Source organism: Trichechus manatus, unplaced genomic scaffold (assembly GCF_000243295.1).
Source record: "Trichechus manatus latirostris isolate Lorelei unplaced genomic scaffold, TriManLat1.0 scaffold00024, whole genome shotgun sequence".
NCBI classification, from domain to species: Eukaryota; Metazoa; Chordata; class Mammalia; order Sirenia; family Trichechidae; genus Trichechus; species Trichechus manatus.
In genome coordinates, this window is record NW_004443960.1 from 10,420,471 (window position 1) to 10,439,949 (window position 19,479).

A 19,479-nucleotide genomic window follows, 5' to 3' on the forward strand; every position below is an offset into this window, starting at 1 on the left:
TCTCAGGCAGTATCACTGTCTCCCCAACTCAAGGCTGCCTACCTGGCATCTCCCAAGTGACACGCCTGGCAGGGCCACAGCCGCTCTGGTCACACCCCCCACCACACACAAAGCCTCGTCTACACCCCCACTCCCTCGGTGCTGAGAATGAACCACAGTGTTGTTTAAATGTAGCCCTCCTGGACCTCCCAATCCAGCCGGCAACCGAAGTCCTGGGGTTTGGACTCGGCTCCACCGCTCCCACCCAGCACCTGCCTTTCCGCTTCTACGACCAGTGCCGCCGGGGCAGCAGTGACCCCACAGTGCAGCGCTCTGTGTTCGCATCCGTGGACAAGGTGCCAGGTAAGCCACCCTCACCATGCGCTGCATCCCTTCTCCCCTTAGTGGGGCCCAGAGGGCCTCCTTTCTGTGTCGCCTGTGTGAGCTGCCCGTCCCCCTCACACATCCAGGCGGTTCGAAGCTCCGGTTTCTTAGAACTGATGAAAGCGTAGTACAAGATAAAACACAAGCCCAGAAAAAAATCTTGGCTTTATTTTTGGTGTTTTGCTGCCTTGATTTAGTTTTCCAGAGATTTGTTGGGTATGTGGAAGAACTTCTCAGAATTAAGACCAAGAAGTTTGTTGGAAATTTCTTGGAAGCACTTAAATTATTAGTAATGAGGTTGTGGGAGAGTGATTTCCTTCTCTGTGTGAGATAACTGGAAAGAGATAGTGTGTGGTTCCTGTTCCAAACCCCTGAAGAGGTGAGGCTTCAGAGGAAGCAGCGCTGCCCGGGGTAGCTCCTCGTTCATCCCGTCGGAGGCATCTCTTCCCACGTTCACCGAAGTCGTCTCTAGCCCCTCTCTCCCTCCCCCGAAAAGAGAAACATAAATCGAAAGTTCAAGGTCAACTTGACAGAGCAGAAAGAACCACTTCTCCCACAGAGGAGCGGGCTCCCTCCTTCCTGTGCTGACACGGCAGCCTTAAGTAGCTCCATATGCACCCCGATCCCTCGAAAGAGAATGTTTCTCTGGATCACAAAACTTCAGACAACTGGCCAAGCCTTCCCTGCAGCATAACCTCTCCCTGCCCACCACCACTGTTAGGGTTCCAAACTCAAATTGCAAGTGTTGTGAAATGTTTTCAAAAGCAACTATTAATTTACAAACAAAATGCAGCCGAAAGAACCTGTCCAAAATTAGGGTCCTTGTTTTCTCCCACGTGATTTATTTTATTTTCAGTCTTTGGTTTAAAAAACATACACACTCCAGGCATATGAATCTTAAAAATCCAAAGATGTGATAAAATGAAAATCAGGCCTCCCCAACTTTGCCCCAGAAGTAGCCACTGTTACCAAGTTCTTGCATACCCTTCCAGAAATGTGTAGTTGGATGCCACATCTGTGTTCTTGCTCGTTTGTTTTTGCACATGTATTATACTGTAAATGTGACGCTGCTGCACTTTGTCTTTTTCACTTAGTGATAAGTCATGTTACACCTCAAGGTCTGTAACTCAGCTTCACTCCCATTAGCAGTTGTACGGTCTTGTACCCTATGGGCGGACCAGAAAACCTTTTACAGTCATTTCCTATTGGTGGACGTATGGGTCCGTTCCAGTGTATGCCATCACAGCAAACAGCCCTGGGGTATCTCGGTGTGATCATGCAAGTCTCACTTGTCTGAGGGATAAATTCCCAGCAGTGGATCTGCCAGGCCAAAGCGGACGTGTTTTGTAATCTTGGCGTTGTAGTCCCAACCGGCTCTCTAGAACAAAGTACATCAGCTTTTCACTCCACCACTTGCAGTTTGTGACTGTTTTCATTCTTAAAACCAATCTTGGGCTTCAAGATTGATTGTCGCCCCGCCTCTGGTTTCAGCTGTGAATAGTTATGATTCTGCCTGCTCCAAGGCCAGGAGGATTCTTTGTTAAAACACTTCTTTAGGTTGCTCCGTGTTCTGTAGAGATGGTTGCTAAGTAAATATAAATTCTGACTATGAGTCTAAATACAGATTGGCTCAGTAAGAAGTCTTTGCTTTAGGGTCCCTGGGGCTTCTTTCAGCTTGGGAACTTACTGGTTAACGAGAAAAGCCCAGGCCTTATATCCACTCCAGTCCTTTTTGGAACAAGGCTGGGTGTGAATACATAAATCGAACCAAGTGTCGAGTTCTGCATCTGCATCATCGTTTTTCTGTTTGTGGAATGCTTTACCATGACTCGTTACTGTTTCCACCAGGCTTGGGCTTCCAGGGGAGTGTGAGGTCACCAACTGCTGGAGGTCCCAGGCTCTGGGCATGTGAGGTTGTGCCGGTCAGGACTGCATCAAGTCAATGGAAGCAGCTGGAGACAGCCATCCAACCCTTGGCTGTGTGTCTCCCCTGACAGCTCCTGGGAAGTGCCACTCAGGTCTAGAGGATGGGGACAGTCATATTTATGTCCTTTCGGCCCTTGGGACTGGTGATGTGACCCAGCAAGCAAATTGAAGTCACTGAGCTCAGTCTGAGTCAGAGGGAGGAAGGGAGTGAGGTGTGGGAGACGGGCGGCAGCTGGCCTCACCTGCCCCTCCTGTCGACTGGCTCTCCTCTCAGCCTGTGTCTCAGTGTCGGCCCCACGGCCACTCAGTGCTCAAGCAAGCATTCCGCTTCATTCCTCTCTGCCCCCACCCACCTCACTGGTCAGCGCCACCTCCAGAACCCACCCCTGTTCTCTCCCACTCCCCATCACCAGTATCTCTCCCCGAGATCATGGCAGCCACAGGATTCTCTGGTCTCCAGTCCTGATCCAGAGGTATCTTTCTAAAACATAAATCAGGTCATGTCATGCCCCTGCCTGTAACCCTCCACTAGCTTCCCACTGCATTAGGACAGAATTCAAATCTCTCACTCTGACCGCCAGGCACCACTTTGATCGGCCCCAGCTGACCGCTCAGATGCAGCTTCCACACGCAGGCCACCTTGCCCACACCTTGTGCACCAGCCCCCTGCCATGCCCCTAACTCAGCACTTCTCAAACTCTGCTTAGGATCCCTGTACACTCTTCAGAATGACTGAGGAGCCCAAAGAACTCTGGTTTATGTGGATTATATCTGTCAATATTTATGGTATTAGAAATTAAACCCAAGAAATATTTACATATGTATGCATGTATTTATAAAAATAACACTGTACACCCATCACATGTTACATAGATACCATAGTTTTTATGAAAAATACCTCTGCTTTCCAAAACAAAAAATAATGTTTTACATTTTTGCAAATCGCTTTAATACCTAGCTCAGTAACAGAAGACAACTGGGTTCTCATATTGACTTCTGTACTCAATCTTTTGGAATATCATACATAGTGTGGCCTCTGAAAAACTCTACACTCATGAGCAAATGTGTGTAAGAGGCCAATAATGTCTTATTATTTTTATGAAAATAACTTTGATCCTGGGAACCCCCTGAGGGTTCTCTGGACCACACGTTGAGAACCACTGCTCTAAGTCACGGCTCTTTTCCTGCCTTGGAGAGGCCTGGCCTACCCAACCACCCACCTGGCTAAGGTTAGCCCCTCCTGTCCCATCACATTAGCCTGCTTCCTTTTCACCCTCTGCAGTTCTTTGCCTGGCTGATATGTTTGTGTACCTGACCACAATTTCTCCCCCATGGAGAATGTCACTTCCTATTCTGTCCTTTTCACCGCTGTGCCTAACACATGCCTGGCACATAGTAGGTGCCTAACAAATCTTTGTCAAATGGAGAATGAGCCCACACGTGTTCCCTGCCCAACCTTGGAGCAGGTCCCATCTTGTGCCTTCTCCCTGTCTGAACACCATGAAGACGAGGAAATTCCCTCTGGGCCCTGGACGTCTGCTGGTTTAGCTGGTCCCCTGAAGCTTGGCCAGGTTTGCCTCCAGTGCTGTGGCATCCCCGGTGGGCCACAGAGCTTCAGTGAGACCCCTCCCACCTTCTGGAATGGTATTGCTCCTTGTACCTTGCCATAGGCCGCATCATTGCAGCATCCCTGGCTGGGTGGGACCCTTGCTCCTTCTAGGGGATAATTCACCAGAAAGAAAGCAGCTCCTGGCCACATGCCTGGAGGGGACTTACAGAGGACCTTACTCTATTGTGACAAGCATTTGGGTTCCATCTGCGGGCTCAGGTAATTGTCAGAGAGCAGTCCAACTCCCCTTTAGAAGCTATCAGCGATTATATTTGATGAAAATATACCTTTCATTTCCTTTGAGGAGATATTAAAGTAGAATACAAATCAGGGCTAATAGGTGACTAGCCACTTGGTGTATTTTTTCTTCTTCCATCTGGCATGGAAAGAAATCACAAATTCTGTTTATTGGCCAGTTTTATGTTGATGGCGCTCTCCCCTACAGAACATTCGGCTCCATTGGGGTAGAGGCTTGTGGGCACACCTGGCCCAGGGAGGGAGGGAGTCAGTGATGGCCGGGGTGGCAGTGGGCAGGTGCTGCTGGGTCTAGAGTCTGACCTGAGCTCTTGGTAACATTGATACGCAGCACTCAGGTGGTTAGTGCCAGAGATAAGCTCTGTCCCACCGACCTGCAGTGACAACCAATTTCCAGAATCTGCCATTGGTGGGGGAGGGGTCCAAAACTAGCCCATGAAGGCAATCTTTACATAAATACTGAGTGAGCCGGTAGACCCCAAAGCAGACTGTTCCCTGGCAGTGATCCTGGAGCGGTGGGGGTAGCAGCCGCCAGACCCCAGAGCAGAAGCTTTTCCCTGGCAGTGACCCTGGAGCGTTGGGGACAGCAGCCTCCAGACCCCAGAGCAGAAGCTGTTCCCTGGCAGTGACCCTGGAGCGTTGGGGACAGCAGCCTCCAGATCCCAGAGCAGAAGCTTTTCCCTGGTAGTAACCCTGGAGCACTGGGGGCATCAGCCTCCATTCAAGGGCCAGGGCTCTGACTCCCCAGCACAGTCTTGTCCCTTAGGCTCCTCCTGGCCAAGAGCCTGCTCAGATGGCCATATTGGAGCAGAGTGCTCGCAGGTGTTCAGCTGGATGGAGGTCAGGGTCAGGTGGGAGGAGTGGGCTGGCAGAATACCCCCGTCCTCTGGCTCAGTTTCTCTCTGTGCCCTTCCTAACTCTTATCCAAACAGAGGGCTCTACTCCCAGAATGTGCTGCAGGGATTTGAGCAGGACAGCTGAGAAAGTTGACGCCCTCAACCCTCACTGATGGGGGCTTAGTGATATGACAAAAAAAGAGGTCACCCCTCCCCATCTTGCCTATCACCAGCTGCCCCACCAGCCTGTCAGCTTGGGGGCAGGGACTGGGTCTGCCTTTCACTGCTCTCTGCCCTGCTTAACACCTCCCAGTACCTTCTGGGACACCAGCCCCTCTCCCTAGCCCACAGCCCTGAGCAGTGGGCCCCACCTTCTTTCCCATGTCAGCGCTGACCTCTCCACACCTCAGTTCTCTTCAGATGCCTCATCTCAGCCTCAGTGGCTTTCTGTCTGCCCCACGAGGGCCATGGGTACCCACCTCAGGCCCCTCGTCCCCACACGCGCCTTCCCTCCGCCCGTGTTTCCTGCGCAGCCCTTACCGCCAGCTGAAATGACCTCCTTTATTGGTTACTGTCACTGTCCTCCACTCGAGTGGCAGGCCCTTGGGAGCAGAGGCTTTGTCTGTCTTGTCCTCGACAGCACCCGGTGCTGAGTCAGCAGGTGCTTGGCAGATATCGATGGCTGGTGGGAGGTGGGTTGGCGGACGGGAGGTTGGGGGTCAGGAGGCCGAACGGCTCACTGTCCTGCTTCCTGCAGACTGTAAACCCCTCCTGGCAGGACGGTGGCTGTCGTGCTGCTGCTGGGCCTGGTCCCGGCCCCAGGTGAGGGCAGCTCAGGGCGCCAGGAGAGAGGCTGGCTTCATCCTATCAGAGCCCAGCTCTTGTCTCGGCTTCGGGCAAACATTTCAATCCCCTGAAAATCAGGGGAGTGCTGTGTTTTTCTCAGGTGTTATCTTTATCAAAAGCAAGCAAACTGGCTATATCAGTCACCTGACCCAGAACACTTAAAAATAGTTCTGTGGAAATGCAGTGTGGTTCCAAAGCCGGCTTTTGACAGCTAAGTAACTGAGGAAGAATGCAAAGATTACAGTGTGTTCTGAGCCAGCTGAGCTGACCGTGATGCCTCGAACCAACATCCAAAAAAGAAAACGGGGAAAAATCGATGTTTGATTCACAGACATAAGTTTTGACTGCTTATCCCCTGAGAGAAAGCACTAGGTGCTAATGTGCTCTCGTGGTGGCATTTCCCAGAAACTAATTTTTTAGACCTGTTATTTTTTTTGTTTCCGATTACAAAACTCCAGCCAATTCTCTTCTTCCAGCTCCCCAAGGCAGAAAATGCCCTTTCTGGAGTCACACAGGAAGGAGAGTCGTGCCTGCCAGGGTTAACCCCTTCCCAGCCTGCAGCTCCCTGGTCAGAGACTGGGGGTGGGGTTGTTTTTTTAAGCAAAATTTATTGAGCTGCTAAGCACTTTATGCATATTTCTTGTTCGATCTTCTCAACAACCCTCAGAGGAAGAGTTCGAAATTTCCTTTCTGTACCTGAGGAAACGGAGGTTGAGAGGAGTCAGTAGGCTTAAGGTCACTGCAGGTCCCCAGTGAGGCTTTGAACTCAGGTCTGCCGGGGTCAGACCCTAAGCCCCACCACCAGGCCAGACCAACCACTTCTGAATTCCTGACTGAGCTTTGACACGTCCGAAGTGAACTCTCCTTTTGGAGAGTTGGGAAGTAAAGGCCTCAACCATGACCTCCCGGGACCTCACTGGTATCAGGCAAAACCACATTGTCAGCTCCAACTCTACCCATGTTTCAGGCAGAAAAGTCAGATCTATTTTTGGAAGCACGGGCTATGGTTTGACCTGAAGACTTAACTGTGCCAGGCACTTTACGTGCACTAATTTTACCTTCTCGACGGCTCTGGGAGCTGGTGTCACTTGTCCTGCTCTACAGAGAGGAAACTGGGGGCCCAGGCCAAGGCCACACAACTCACACGAGGGGGCTGAGACTTCCACTCCACCTTTTGCTTCAAGGCTGGCCTTGATAGTCACTGAGCTGCTTCATGTTAATGGCTGTCTGCCACCTGCCTCTGAGTGTCAGAGGTTGGCAGGATGGACCCTCATTAGAGGGAGCACATGTGGCCTGGTCTCAAACAGTGTTCCCCAAACCCCTCTTCTGTACATCACTCTTGGCACACTCCCTGAGCTCCGAAACCACACCCCCTAATCAGTAACAACATTCTCCCTTCCACATCGCTCCCAGACAAGGCTAGCAATGCTGGATCGCTGCAGAGGCCAGTTCTTGCTCAAGTGTGTTCCTGGCCGGTCATGAGCACAAAGCAGAAGTAAGACTTCAGAATCCTGCCTGAGTCCAAACAGCAGGATATGAGCCCTTTCAAAGCTCTCTGTCCAAGAGATTAGCCTTCAGTGGTCAACCGGGTGGGGGTTGTGGGGACCAAGTTCCCACTCAGAAGTCAGCCCTGAGCTGAGTCTAAGGGGTCCCCTGCTTGCCAGGCCTCTTTTGGGGCTCCCAGAGCAGCTGTGAAGAGGGAGAGCCTCATACACAGCCCCGGAGGAGCCCACATTCCCGGATCAGGTCCCACAAGGTTTTCTCGCTTGGCACGTGCCCCCAAAAGGACACTTTACCAATAGACACAATAGCACTTGTTGTCTGAGGTGCCCTTCTCTTGTGAAATGCAGACATGGAACAGGTGGAGCCAGCCATCGTGCCCTAGATGAGCTTTTCCTGGGAGGCTGAGGTGGGGAGGAAAGATAGTTCCAAAGAATTGAGAATTGCTTCACTTTTCAGGGTCATTACCCCCCTCATGTCCACACACTTTGGACATGTTATCAGGAGGGACCAGTCCCTGAAGAAAGATGTCATGCTTGGTAAAGGAGAGGGTTAGCGAAAAAGAGGAAGACACTGAACAAGATGGATGGACACAGTGGCTGAAACAGTGGGCTCAATCATAACAACAATTGTGAGGATGGTGCAGGACTCGGCAGTGTTTCATTCTGTTGTACATAGGATTGTTTGAGTTGGAGCTGACTCAACGGCACCTAACAACACATAACAACCCTCCTTAGAGCTCTGAAGTGACCATGGGCCCCCAGCCTTCTGGTCAGAGTATATCAGAGTGGGGCGTACACACCTGGTGGTCAGAGTGTATCAGAGTAGGGAGCACTTCATGAGAAGAGCTTGCAGAGCCCTGCAGGAACATGTGAGAAGACACCAAAACCCCATGTTCAAGCTGCCATTTGGCCTTGGCTATGCCTTGGAATGTTCTGGAGGCTCAAGTGGGTCCATTGTGAGGCAGCCTCACGAGCAGTGCAGGATGGGTGGGCCTGCACCAGCATTGAAGTGCTGGGCAAGTGGCACAGCTGCAGAAGCAGCTCCTGCCTTTTCTCATTTCCCGACTTCTTAGTGCAGGTCAAGCACATTTATTGTAGAACAACTGGAAAGGATGGAGAAGCACCCAAAAAGGTAGAAGTCACTACATCTTGCCACCCTGAGGTATTCATGCCTCATCAGGTTATTATTATCATGAAGTAAAATCTGGTGTTCATCTCTCCCACGGTTTTTTGTTTACCCGTCGCAGGGCTTCTTTTCCCAGCAGTAGAGTCTGCCCAGGTGCAAGTCAGCACAGTGAGGTGGCTGAGCGCAAGCCCTGGAGCCAGGCATCTGGGTTCAGGTCCCAGCCCCACCTAGTTCTGGTATACAGCCTTGTGCCAGTTACTTTACCTCTCTGGACCTCAGTTTATTCATATTAAAACCAGGGGTGATAATGTCACCTGCCTCATCAGGTTATTATGAGCATTTTTTGTGAGTTGTTGTGGAGTTGACTCTGATTCATAGCAACCTTATGTATAACAGAACAAAACGTTGCCCAATCCTATGCCATTTTCATGATTGTTGGTAGGTTTGAGTCCATTGTTATGGCTGTTTTGTCATTCCATCTCACTGAGGGTTTCCCTCATAGTTGCTGACTCTCTGCTTAACCAAACGTGATGTCCTTTTGTAGTGATTGGTCTTTCCTGATGTCATGTCCAAAGTAAGTGAACCAGAGTCTCGCCATCTTGGCTTCTAAGGAACATTCTGGTTGTATTTCTTCTAAGACTGATTTGTTTGTTCTTCTGGCATCCACAGTATATTCAGCATTGCTTGCCAACACCACAATTTGAATGTCTTGATTCTTCTGTCTTCCTTTTCCAATGTCCAGTTTCTGTGTGCACATCAGGTGCTTGAAAAGACCATGGCTTGGGTCAGGCACGCCTTAGTCATTAAAGTGACATCTTTTTGCAAGCAGATTTGCCCGAGACGTTGTTTGATTTCTTGACTGCTGCTTCCATGGACATTGGTTATTTATCCAAGTAGAATGAAATCGTTGACAAATTCAGTTTTTTCTCCATTTATCATGATGATGTTTATCAGTCTAGTTGTGAGGATTTTTGTTTTCTTCATGATCAGCCATAATCCATACTGAAGGCTGTAGTCTTTGACTTTCATCAGTAAGTGCTTCAAGTCGTCTTCATTTTCAGCAAGCAAGGTTGTATCATCTGCATATTACAGGTTGTTAATGAGTCTTCCTCCAATCCTGATGTCTGTTCTTCATATAGTACAGATTCATGATTATTTGTTCAACATACATATTGAATAAGTAAGGTGAGAGGATACAACCCTGCTGCACACCTTTTCCAATTTTAAACCACCAAGTAGTCCCTCTTATTCGAATAACTGCGTCTTGATCCATGGTCAGGTTCCACATGAGCACAATTAAATGTTATAGATCTCCCATTCTTCATAATGTCATTCATATTGTGAGTATAAAATGAGTTCATTCTTATGAAATGCCTAGAACAATGCCTAGTACATATAAAGTATTCAATAAAGGGTAGCTGCTCCCAGTATTATTTTTGTTATTAGTTAGGAGCTGACCCTTGGGGCCTCAAAATAACAGGTTCCTTTTCTATACATTAAGTTAGTTTGTAGCAAAAAACTGATAATCCAATAGCCCCTTCTGCGTTAGATACCAAAGACATCTGCAGTTGTATAGAGTTGCTCTTTTCAGAAAGGCTTTCATTAGCTGCTGATACCACCCTGGTGTGGTAGGGCAGGCAGATGTTTCCTCCTTCTGCAGAAGAGGCTGTGAACACTCAGGTTGTGTGCTTTGCCTGAGGCATCCCAGCTCGTAGACTTGGAGCCACGGCCAGGGAAGAACAGAGATTCGTCTCCTCCAGCCTGCAGCCCAGCACACATCCCCTCCCCATGATAGTGGTGCCCTCCCCGTGATAGCAACTGCCGTCATCTCTTTGGCATCTGCTTGAGTCAGGCTGCTCCCACAGAACCTCAGAACAGCTCTGGGAAGCGGGTGCCCCTGCTCAGTCTACAGATCAGGATGTCTGAGCTCCAAGGAGAGGCACACCCTCCTCATGTCACACCATTCACAAGTCCAGGCTGCACTCAAATCACGTTGTCTCTGTCCCACCAGGGAACCACAGCGTCTTCAGGTCTGAAGATTACCTGGTGGTGGGGTACCTGGTGGAATTAGGTGTGCTTTGGGAGTTCCATGCCCCATTGCAGTAGGTCTTTCCATTACGTGAGCCCAGAGTGTGGAAGCCAACCAGCAGCATGACTGTCTTCCATGGATACAAGTCTCTGCATCTAAGAGAAAAGTCCATCAAATTATTTAAAGAAGCTTTTTGAGCCTTTTTCTGTTGGTGCCTTTTTAGTTTGTTTCTGAGTCATTTGTTTTATCACCTGTGAGTTCTCAGTAGTGGACAAGTGATAGCAAATGCCATGGATCAAAGGCTCATTTACAGGAGGATACCAAGAAACTGAGACCATTCTAGCCTTTAATTTACCTGTGAATTGAGAAAAGACCACCTCAACTTGATTTTTGCCTTAGAATATCTCTGACTAGCTCAAGGAACCCAGGGCTCCCCTTGGAAGAGGGTTTGAGAACCGCTTTCCGAGAACTAGTCATAGCGCCTACCTTGGACTCCAGGAGAATGAGATGCCAAGTAAGTGGCATTGCTGAGGGCGCAGACAGGCTGGCGCAGACAGGCTAGAAGGAGAGTTAGTTGGTCTGTGAGGACCGCTAGGAATGAGAAGAGCCAAATCAGAAGATGCAATGGGAGAAAATAGTTGTGCTGACTCTTCACAGAGAGGCATAAGCCGTGGGGTCCTCCACATGGCCCTTTCCTTTTTGTTTTGGGCTGGTTCTTCCGAGCATGGCAGCTCTGGAGGTCAGGGTAGAGGACTGCCGTGTGAGATGGTCTGGAAGAGAAGGGGCGGGAGGCGGGCGTTTTTAAAAGGAACTGTAAAAATTCCAAGAAAGTTATATGACATACACACTAACTAGGGTCAGGAAAGGGAGAAGTCATTCCGGAAGTACTTACTGAGGCCTTTTGTGAGTTGGATGAATGCTGTGCCACGTGCTGGGCATGCTGAGAGGGACTGGATGGGGACGGGCCAGGACAGCCAGGAGGCAGGCACAGTGAGCGATTCAGGGGGCTTTGGCATCCTATCCAGAGGGCACAGCTGTGTGAAGGCATGAGGGAGCAGGGCTGAGGGGAGGGGAGTGAGGAGAGACAGGCTGGAGAGACAGGCAGGCTCAAATGTGAAGAGCCATGTGGGCTTGCTAGAGGCGGCAGTCCAAAGTAGGCACCATGACTAGCACTCGGAAAATGCTAAAGTCGTTCTCAAACCCTGTTCCAGGGCGAATGCTGGGCTCCTTGAGCTAGTCAGAGATATTCTAAGGCAAAAATCAAATCAAGATGGTCTTTTCTAAATCCACAGATAATCCCAAAGTACCAGGAAGCCATGGAGGGTCCTAAAGCGAGGAGTGAGGACTCAGGGGACATGGGTGGCAGGATGCATTGGCTGGAATCAGGAAGGCCCAGCAGGGCAGAGGGCAGGAGAGGAGAGGGTGCACAGGGCAGACACAGGCACACTCAGCCCTAACTACACCCTCACCACCTGGACAGTAGAGTGCGAGGTGCCGTCTAGTGGGTAAGGGGAATGAGCCTGGAGACGTGTGGTCCCACGGCAGGGCGGGGGCGGGCTCCGCAGCTGGTCTCTGCTCTGCCCTCTCTCCTCGTGGGCCACCTGCAGGTTCTAGGAGAGGCAGTGAGAACCGAGATGCCAGCCAGGGTGGAAGGCTTTTCCTGTGGACAGTTCACACCCTACTTAAAAGGCCTCTCCGTAGAGGTCGCCCCTTCCTTGGCTTGGCATGTACCCTTCTGTGCCTTTCTCTGGGCAGTTACATACTGTACTTGTACTCTAGTATTACGTGGCCTTTTTTAATTTTAACTGACTACTATTTTCACTCAACAATCTGTCTTGGAGATTTTTCTCATGTGCGTCCATGAGCAGAGTGATCCATCATCTGGGCGAACCACTGTTTATTTAGCCAGGCCCCAGCTGAGGGGTGTTTTGGGTGTGGCCAATTTTTTGTCCTTAACAAATAGCAAGTGCCTTCGAGCCCTTACGAAAGGGTTTCCATAGGGTAATTAACCATGACGTGAATCCTAAGAGGATTTGGTGACCAGTGAAGTATGTGGGAGGGGGCAGTGGGAAGGCACAGGGCTAGGCTAGATGTCAAGGAGCCTCAATTTCTCTCTGAATGTTCTCTGTGTATTTAGCTAGCGAGGGCATTTTGATGATCCTGACTTCTGACCCAGTGAAATCCTTGCAACTTACTGATATAGTTCTGTCTAGGAGGCTGTGATGACTAGAAAGATCCCCAGGAGCTGGTGGGGGTCTTCAGGGGACTGGCTCACCCATGGTCTGACTTGTCCGTCATCCCAGCATCAGAGGCACCATGACGGAGCCACCACTGGGTTCTACTCCTACCTTCCAGTACCTCTGCTTTTGGGGATCCCTTTTCTGTCTGTAGCCAGCATCCCAGGGATACGGTACAGCTTCGTTTGTCGCTGTCCCACCATGACATTTTGTATAAATGTGCTTCTCTCCAAAAACACACACCAAGTATTTTTTTAACATCTCCAATCCCCAAAGGCCTGAAAGTCAACATTATCTGAGTTGATAGGACTGGCTGTTTCGGGGCATCTATCCACACTTAAAAAGCCGACTTCCTTAAGCCTCGGGAGTCATCACAAAAACATCTTCCAAAGCACCTCAATAGGGGGTGATCAGTTGTTATGCTCCCTGCTGTGGACACAAGTGGTTGAAAGCCACCTCCCCGCTTTCCACTTGGAACATGAGAAATTCACAGCATGATTCTGGGAATCGATGCTTCAGTGTATGGAATGCTAAGTTTGGACTGTGATTTGCAGTCATGCCTCGCAAAACATTTGTTAGTTGGTAAAAAACTCAGTATACATGGTATGCTTCTGGCATCACAGAGTTTTTTTAAGGACCCAGCATAAGGTTCCAAACCAAAAAACCAAACCCTTTGCCATCGAGTTGATTCTGACTTGTGGCAACTCCATGTGTGACAGAGTAGAACTGAGATCCATAGGGTTTTCTTGGCTGTAATCTTTACGGAAGCACATTGTCGGGCCTTTCTTTCATGGTGCCACTGGGTGGGTTCTAACCACCAACCTTTGGGTTAGTAGTTGAAAACAAACCATTTGCGCCACCCGGGGACCTTAGCATAAGGTGAAGTTTCATTTATTGAGCGCCAACTATGTGCTAGACACTAAGCTAGTTAGTTGCTTTGCATAAAATAAGAAAACAAGTGTGTGAAAACTAGTGTTACTAATCCTGTTTTTGCATCCGGAGCAAGTGAGACTTAGAAAGCACAGCTACTTGCCCAGAGTCCCAGGGCTGGTAACTGGGGCGGGCCTGCCTTCAGACTCTGCTCCCGCTACCACCCACACCTGGCATCCTCTAATGCTTCTACCTGCTTCCTGTGAAAAACGCAGCCTCCTGCCCGTCGTCCTTCCCTTTCCTGCTACGTTCATCTGAAGGCTCTGTGGAGCTTCTGGTGGGAGGCCGCCCTTTGTTGTGGCTTCCCGAGGTCTGCTGCCTTGACAGGCTGACAGTCGGGCCTCAGCATGCTAGGTTTCCGTGTGCATTTGGCCTCTAGGTCCGAACATGTCCTTGTAAACTGCCGGGGCAGCACTGGGGCGCGGTGGAGAGGAAGAGTCGGTATTGATAAACGGAGCCTTCCCCAACAACTGCCATCTCGGCCTTTAGTAACCTGGAGAATGCTCTGAAATAGTTGACATTTATAAAATCTTGAGCATTTTGGAAAAATGCGTTTTTTGCCAGATTTCCAGGCTGACGCCAGAGGGAAATACACACCAGCTCAGAGCAGTGTTCTGGGGTCCTGAAACAGTACCCGGGCCCCCAGGCCTGGGTGGCCCACAGCCTGCACACTGTCCCCTCTCCCTGACCTCTTCACTCCACCCTGCGCCCACGCCGTAGCAACTCCTCTGACCACTGAGTCCAGCAGGGGGGCCCTTTCGTGTCGTCCTAGCACCAGGTGCCCGCAGGAAGCTGCCAGACCCGAGCTGCTCAAAAGCTACTGTTATTTAGCACCTACTGTGCGCCAGGTGTGTGTCATCATGCTGTTTCAGCCATGCCACATCTCTGCCAGTGACATGCAGTAAGGAGGTGAGGGGACATAAGTCCCAGAGTCAGACCATCGGGGTTCAAGTCCACTCTTGACCACTGAGCTGTGTGATGTCGAGAAGTTCTTTAAAGCCCCCGAGCCTGTTTCCTCTTCTAAAAAATGGGGCTAATGATAGGGCCCACCTCCTGTGTTGTGGTGAGGGCTGAACCCCTGGGCAGGCACTCAGTACCAGGCCGGCGCTCTGTAGGTGCATACCAGCCATCATAATGCCCAGTAGGGCAGCTCATCCAGCTCCTTCAGGCTGTTCGTTGGATGCTCACAAATATTCTAGCTGATGCTCTCAGGCTCTGCCACCAAGTGGCTGGCACCAGCCAAAGGGACTTCTGGGCACCTGTTCTATTGAAGTCGTCACCAAAGAAGGGAGCCGTCTCGGGCTTTGTCCATGTGTTCAGCCAGTGCGTACTGAACACCTCTTGGGGGCATCTCCATGCGGGCCCTAGTGCAGCCATCAGCCTACGTGGGGGAAGCAGGCATGTAAACAGGACAACAGCTATGCGGGAGATAACAGGGACAGGGGTCAGTGGCAGGGTGGGTCACCTAGGGGGTCTGTGCCTTCAGAACACAGGGAGGGAGGGGCACAGGGCAGGAGAGAAGGTCACTGAGGTGGGTAGGGCCAGAAAGGGGCAGGGGCGTGGCTTGACTTGAGCTCATTGGATAATGGGGGAGGACTGGATTGGAGAAAGCTGCATGGGGCCGTTGGTGTCCCCCAGAAGCTGAGGGCAGCTGGACAGAGTGGGGATGGCGAGCACGGTCAGTGATGGCCTTGGGTCCAGTCCTGCCTGGCACTGACAGATCTGCTCTGAGGATGGCACTGACAATGCACGTCCTGTGACACCTGAGTTTGCGAAGCACTTCCCCATTCATAATCTCAGTCATCCCATGAAGGGAGTGTGCTCACCCGCCTCTGCCAGATGGGGAAACCAAGGCTCCAGAGTTGAGGTGACCGGGTCAGATCACAACGGGAAGAGACAGTGTGCTTTACCCTACGCCCACTGAGCCCCCCTGAGGTTGAGGTGTCTCAGTGGCTAGGGCTCCTCTGAAGGGAAGTGTATGTTGATACCCACTGCGCTGCCAGCACTGTGCTGAGTGTCCCCACCCAAACAACCCGAGGAGGAAGGCACTCTTGCTATTCCCACTTATCAGGGAGGAGGCTTAGGCCCAGAGAGGTTAAGTAACTTGCCCCATGTCACACAGTGGTAAGTGATGCAGCTGAAACCCACAGTCTGACCTCACAGTCTGCTCAGCCCAGTGTTTGGGGATCTTCCTCAGGGACTAGGACCTGAAGAAATTCTTAGCCTCACCCTTGGGGGAGTTGGGACACCATGATCTCAACCACACCCATCTCCGCGTGGTTCCTAAGCCCCCACCTTCACCAGCGGACCTGAGAGGGGTTTTTTTGCGTGCCTGTCAGAGGTGCTGATAAATCAGGATGCAGTTGCTCATGCTTGGCCAGCGGCACTTTGAAACCTACTAGGCTATGACTCCACCCTTTAAGATGCTGGAGAGCATGGCCCCACCCTTTAAAACTGAGAAGGCCCTGCTTACCGTGCCCCTTCCAACAGTTCTGCTGATCTCCGATTTGCTCCAGGGATGGTCCTTTTCTTTTCTTGGAGAACAACAGATGGACAACAGATGTAGCTCTTTTGGCCTGTTTCCTGCCTGTAGGATTCCAAGAGACAGAGCAGCGTTCTTTCCTTTCGTTCTTTCTCCGTCCCCTTCAGTCTAAGCTAATAGGTTTTCTGCTGTGGTAGTTGGTTAGCTCCATCAGTCACAGGCTTAATCTCTTTAACAAAAGATTGTGTAGCCTCGTCCTTGGTGAACATTCTAGGACATGTGTCCCTAGTTTGTACAACAGAATTTTCCAAACCTTTAAGTTCTTTTTTCATTTTACACAGTTCATTTTTTAGTCCATCTCTTTCCTCTCACGTTTTACTATAAGCAGCAAGGAGAAACCGTGCAGCCCCTTTAGTATCTTGCTTAGAAATCTCATCAGCCTGATATCCAAGTTCATCACTTATAAGTTCTACCTTCCACCAAACGTTTGAACGTAATTCAGACAAGTTCTTCACCACTGCGTAAAAAGCATCGTTCTTCCTCCATTGTCTAATCACATGTTCATCATTTCCCTTTAAAATGCCACCAGAAGCACATTTAACGTCCATGTTTCTAGCAATATTCTGTTGCTGGCGCCATATGTATTCTCAAAAACAATAGATACTTTCTCTATAGCTCTCCTCAGTTCCTTCTGAGCCCTCACCGTTGCCTTTGACATCCATAATTCTACCAACAGTGTCTGCAAGGCAATCTAGGCACCTTAAAACTCTTCCAGCCTCTCCCCATTACCCAATTCCAAAACCACTTCCACATTCTGAGTATCAGTTAGAGCAGCACCCCACTCTTGTGGTACCACATTCTGTCATAGTTATCTAGTGCTGTTATAACAAATATTACAAGTGAGTGGCTTTAACAAACAGAAATTTATTTTCTCACAATTTAGGAGGCTAGAAGTCCGAGTTCAGGGTGCCAGCTCTAGGGGAAGGCTTTCTGTCTCTCTCAGCTCTGGAGGAAGGTCCTTGTCTCTTCTGAGATTCTGCTCCTGGACAGTTTTCATGTGGCCTGGCATCTCTTCCCCCATCCCTGCTTGCTTGTTTAATCTCTTTTGTTTCTCAGAAGAGATTGACTGAAAATACACCTGTCTTAGTCATCTAGTGCTGCTCTAACAGAAATACCACAAGTGAATGGCTTTAACAAAGAGAAGTTTATTCTCTCACAGTTCAGTTCAGTCCAAATTCAGGGCATCAGCTCCAGGAGAAGGCTTTCTCTCTCTGTCTGCTCTGGAGGCAGGTCCTGGTGATGCATCAGTCTTCCCTTGGTTTGGGAGCATCTCAGCGCGGGAACCTCAGGTCCAAAGGATGCGCTCTGCTCCCAGCACTGCTTTCTTGGTGGTATGAGGTTCCCATGTGTCTCGGCTTGCTTCTCTCTTTTATATCTGAAAAGAGATTCGATTAAGACACTATCTAATCTTGTAGATGTCATCAGTATGACCTCATCATAGTGATAGAGTTTACAACACATAAGGAAATCACATCAGATTACACAATCATATACAATACTAGGAATCATGACCTAGTCAAGTTGGCAGATATTTTTGGGGGACACAGTTCAATCCGTGACAATACCCTACATTAATCCTGCCTCATTAACATAAAAAAGACAGCCCATTCCCAAATGGGGTTATAAACACAAGCATAGAGGTTAGGATTTATAATACATATTTTGGGGGGACACAATTCAATTCATAACAGCCAGGTTGCAGGCTCATTTGACATAGTTAGGGATAAATGGGTTTGCAATTCCTTGTTATGAGTTGTAATCAAAACTAGGTGTAAGAGCGAAGAAAATGTCCTGAAGTTAATTGTGATGGTTGCACAACTCTGTGAATGTACTAGAAACCCATGAATCATTACACTTTAAGTGAGTGGATTGTACAGTATGTGAATTATATCTCAATAAAGCTGTTGTATTTTTTAAAAACTGGTTCTAAACTAGTCAGGCTCACAAAGCTGTCATCTCTTTCTAAAGACCAGATGATCTGATCTGTGTCCCATTTTGATTATAAAATTGCCATATTTATGCAACATTTTCCTTAAAGCAGTCCAAATAGGAAAAGGAAAAATTGGAACCGGCAGCACATTCCGGGTTAATTTGGAAACCTTGCGATGCAATCCAGACTCACCTGGCGCTCTTCCTCATCCCCAAAACTTATCTTTTTTTCCATTTCTTTTTGACTTTGAAGAAAAAAAGTCTGTTCTTAGTGGTAAATAGCCTCCTGTTCCCTTTTCTTTCCTGTAAATTATGAGATAAGTTTGCATTTTGTACCTTTCCAGAAAACTCTGTTGATTGTGGTCTGACCTCAGAATCAAGACCGCTGGGAAGGAAAGTAGGTATTAGAATCACTGCTGTCAGCGTTTGCTGCAAACTCCTGAAGTGTGGTGAGCAGCCTGTGTTGTGGATTGGAGGGAGAAGACAGGTGAGCAGCACCTACTTGTTGCTCTGGAAGTTTACTTCCTGGTTCTGATAGATGATATGCCAGAAGCTTTGTCCAAGTTACTCCAGTGACTTTTTAAAACTATGGTCCCAAATGCTGCATGTTATTTCTTGGCAATAATTAGGGCTAGTTGTGCTCCTCTTTTTGCTGGTGGAAACTGTTGAAGTCTGTCTGGAATAAATGCTCCGAGTCCTAGCTTGTACTAAAAAAGAAAAAAACACACCCATTGCCATTGAGTCACTTCCAGCTAATAGCAGCCCTACATGAACTTGAACTGCAAGCTAATAATATCAACAAAAACCAAGCCCTTTACCATCGGTTCTGACTTATGTCAACCCCATGTGTTACAGAGTAGAACTGTGCTCCATAGGGTTTTCTTGGCTGTAATTTTTATGGAAGCACATTTTCAGGCCTTTCTTCTGTGGCACCATTTGGTGGGTTCATACTGCCAACCTTTATGTTAGTAGGTAGACAAGTACAAACCACTTGTGCCACCCAGAGACCTTCCGATAATACCAGCTACCATTTATTGAGCAGTTACTACATACCAGCAACTGTGCTAAGCACTGCTGCATATGTTATTCTCACTTAATCTTCACAACAATGAATGAGGTAGGGATTATTTTCCTCATATTACCAGTACCGGTTGCCATTGAGTGACTCTAACTCATGGCGACCCCGTATGTGTCAGAGTAGAACTGTGCTCTGTAGAGTTTTCATTGGCTGATTTTTCAGGAGTAGATCACCAGGCTTTCCTTCTAAAGCACCTCTGCGTGGACTCAAACCTCCAACTTTTTGGTTAGTGGCTGTCTTAGTCATCTAGTGCTGCTATAACAGAAATACC

At 49.1% G+C, this 19,479-nt stretch overlaps 1 protein-coding gene across 1 annotated transcript in view; it reads left to right on the forward strand.

Moving 5' to 3' along the window:
• The window catches only part of CLEC16A (C-type lectin domain containing 16A), a 210,759-nt gene that overhangs the window by 181,234 nt on the left and 10,046 nt on the right, over nt 1-19,479 (forward strand). The window contains exon 21 of the mRNA XM_004373253.2: nt 175-342. Within this exon, the coding sequence (XP_004373310.2) occupies nt 175-342 (168 nt within the window). The remainder of the gene's footprint in view (nt 1-174; nt 343-19,479) is intronic.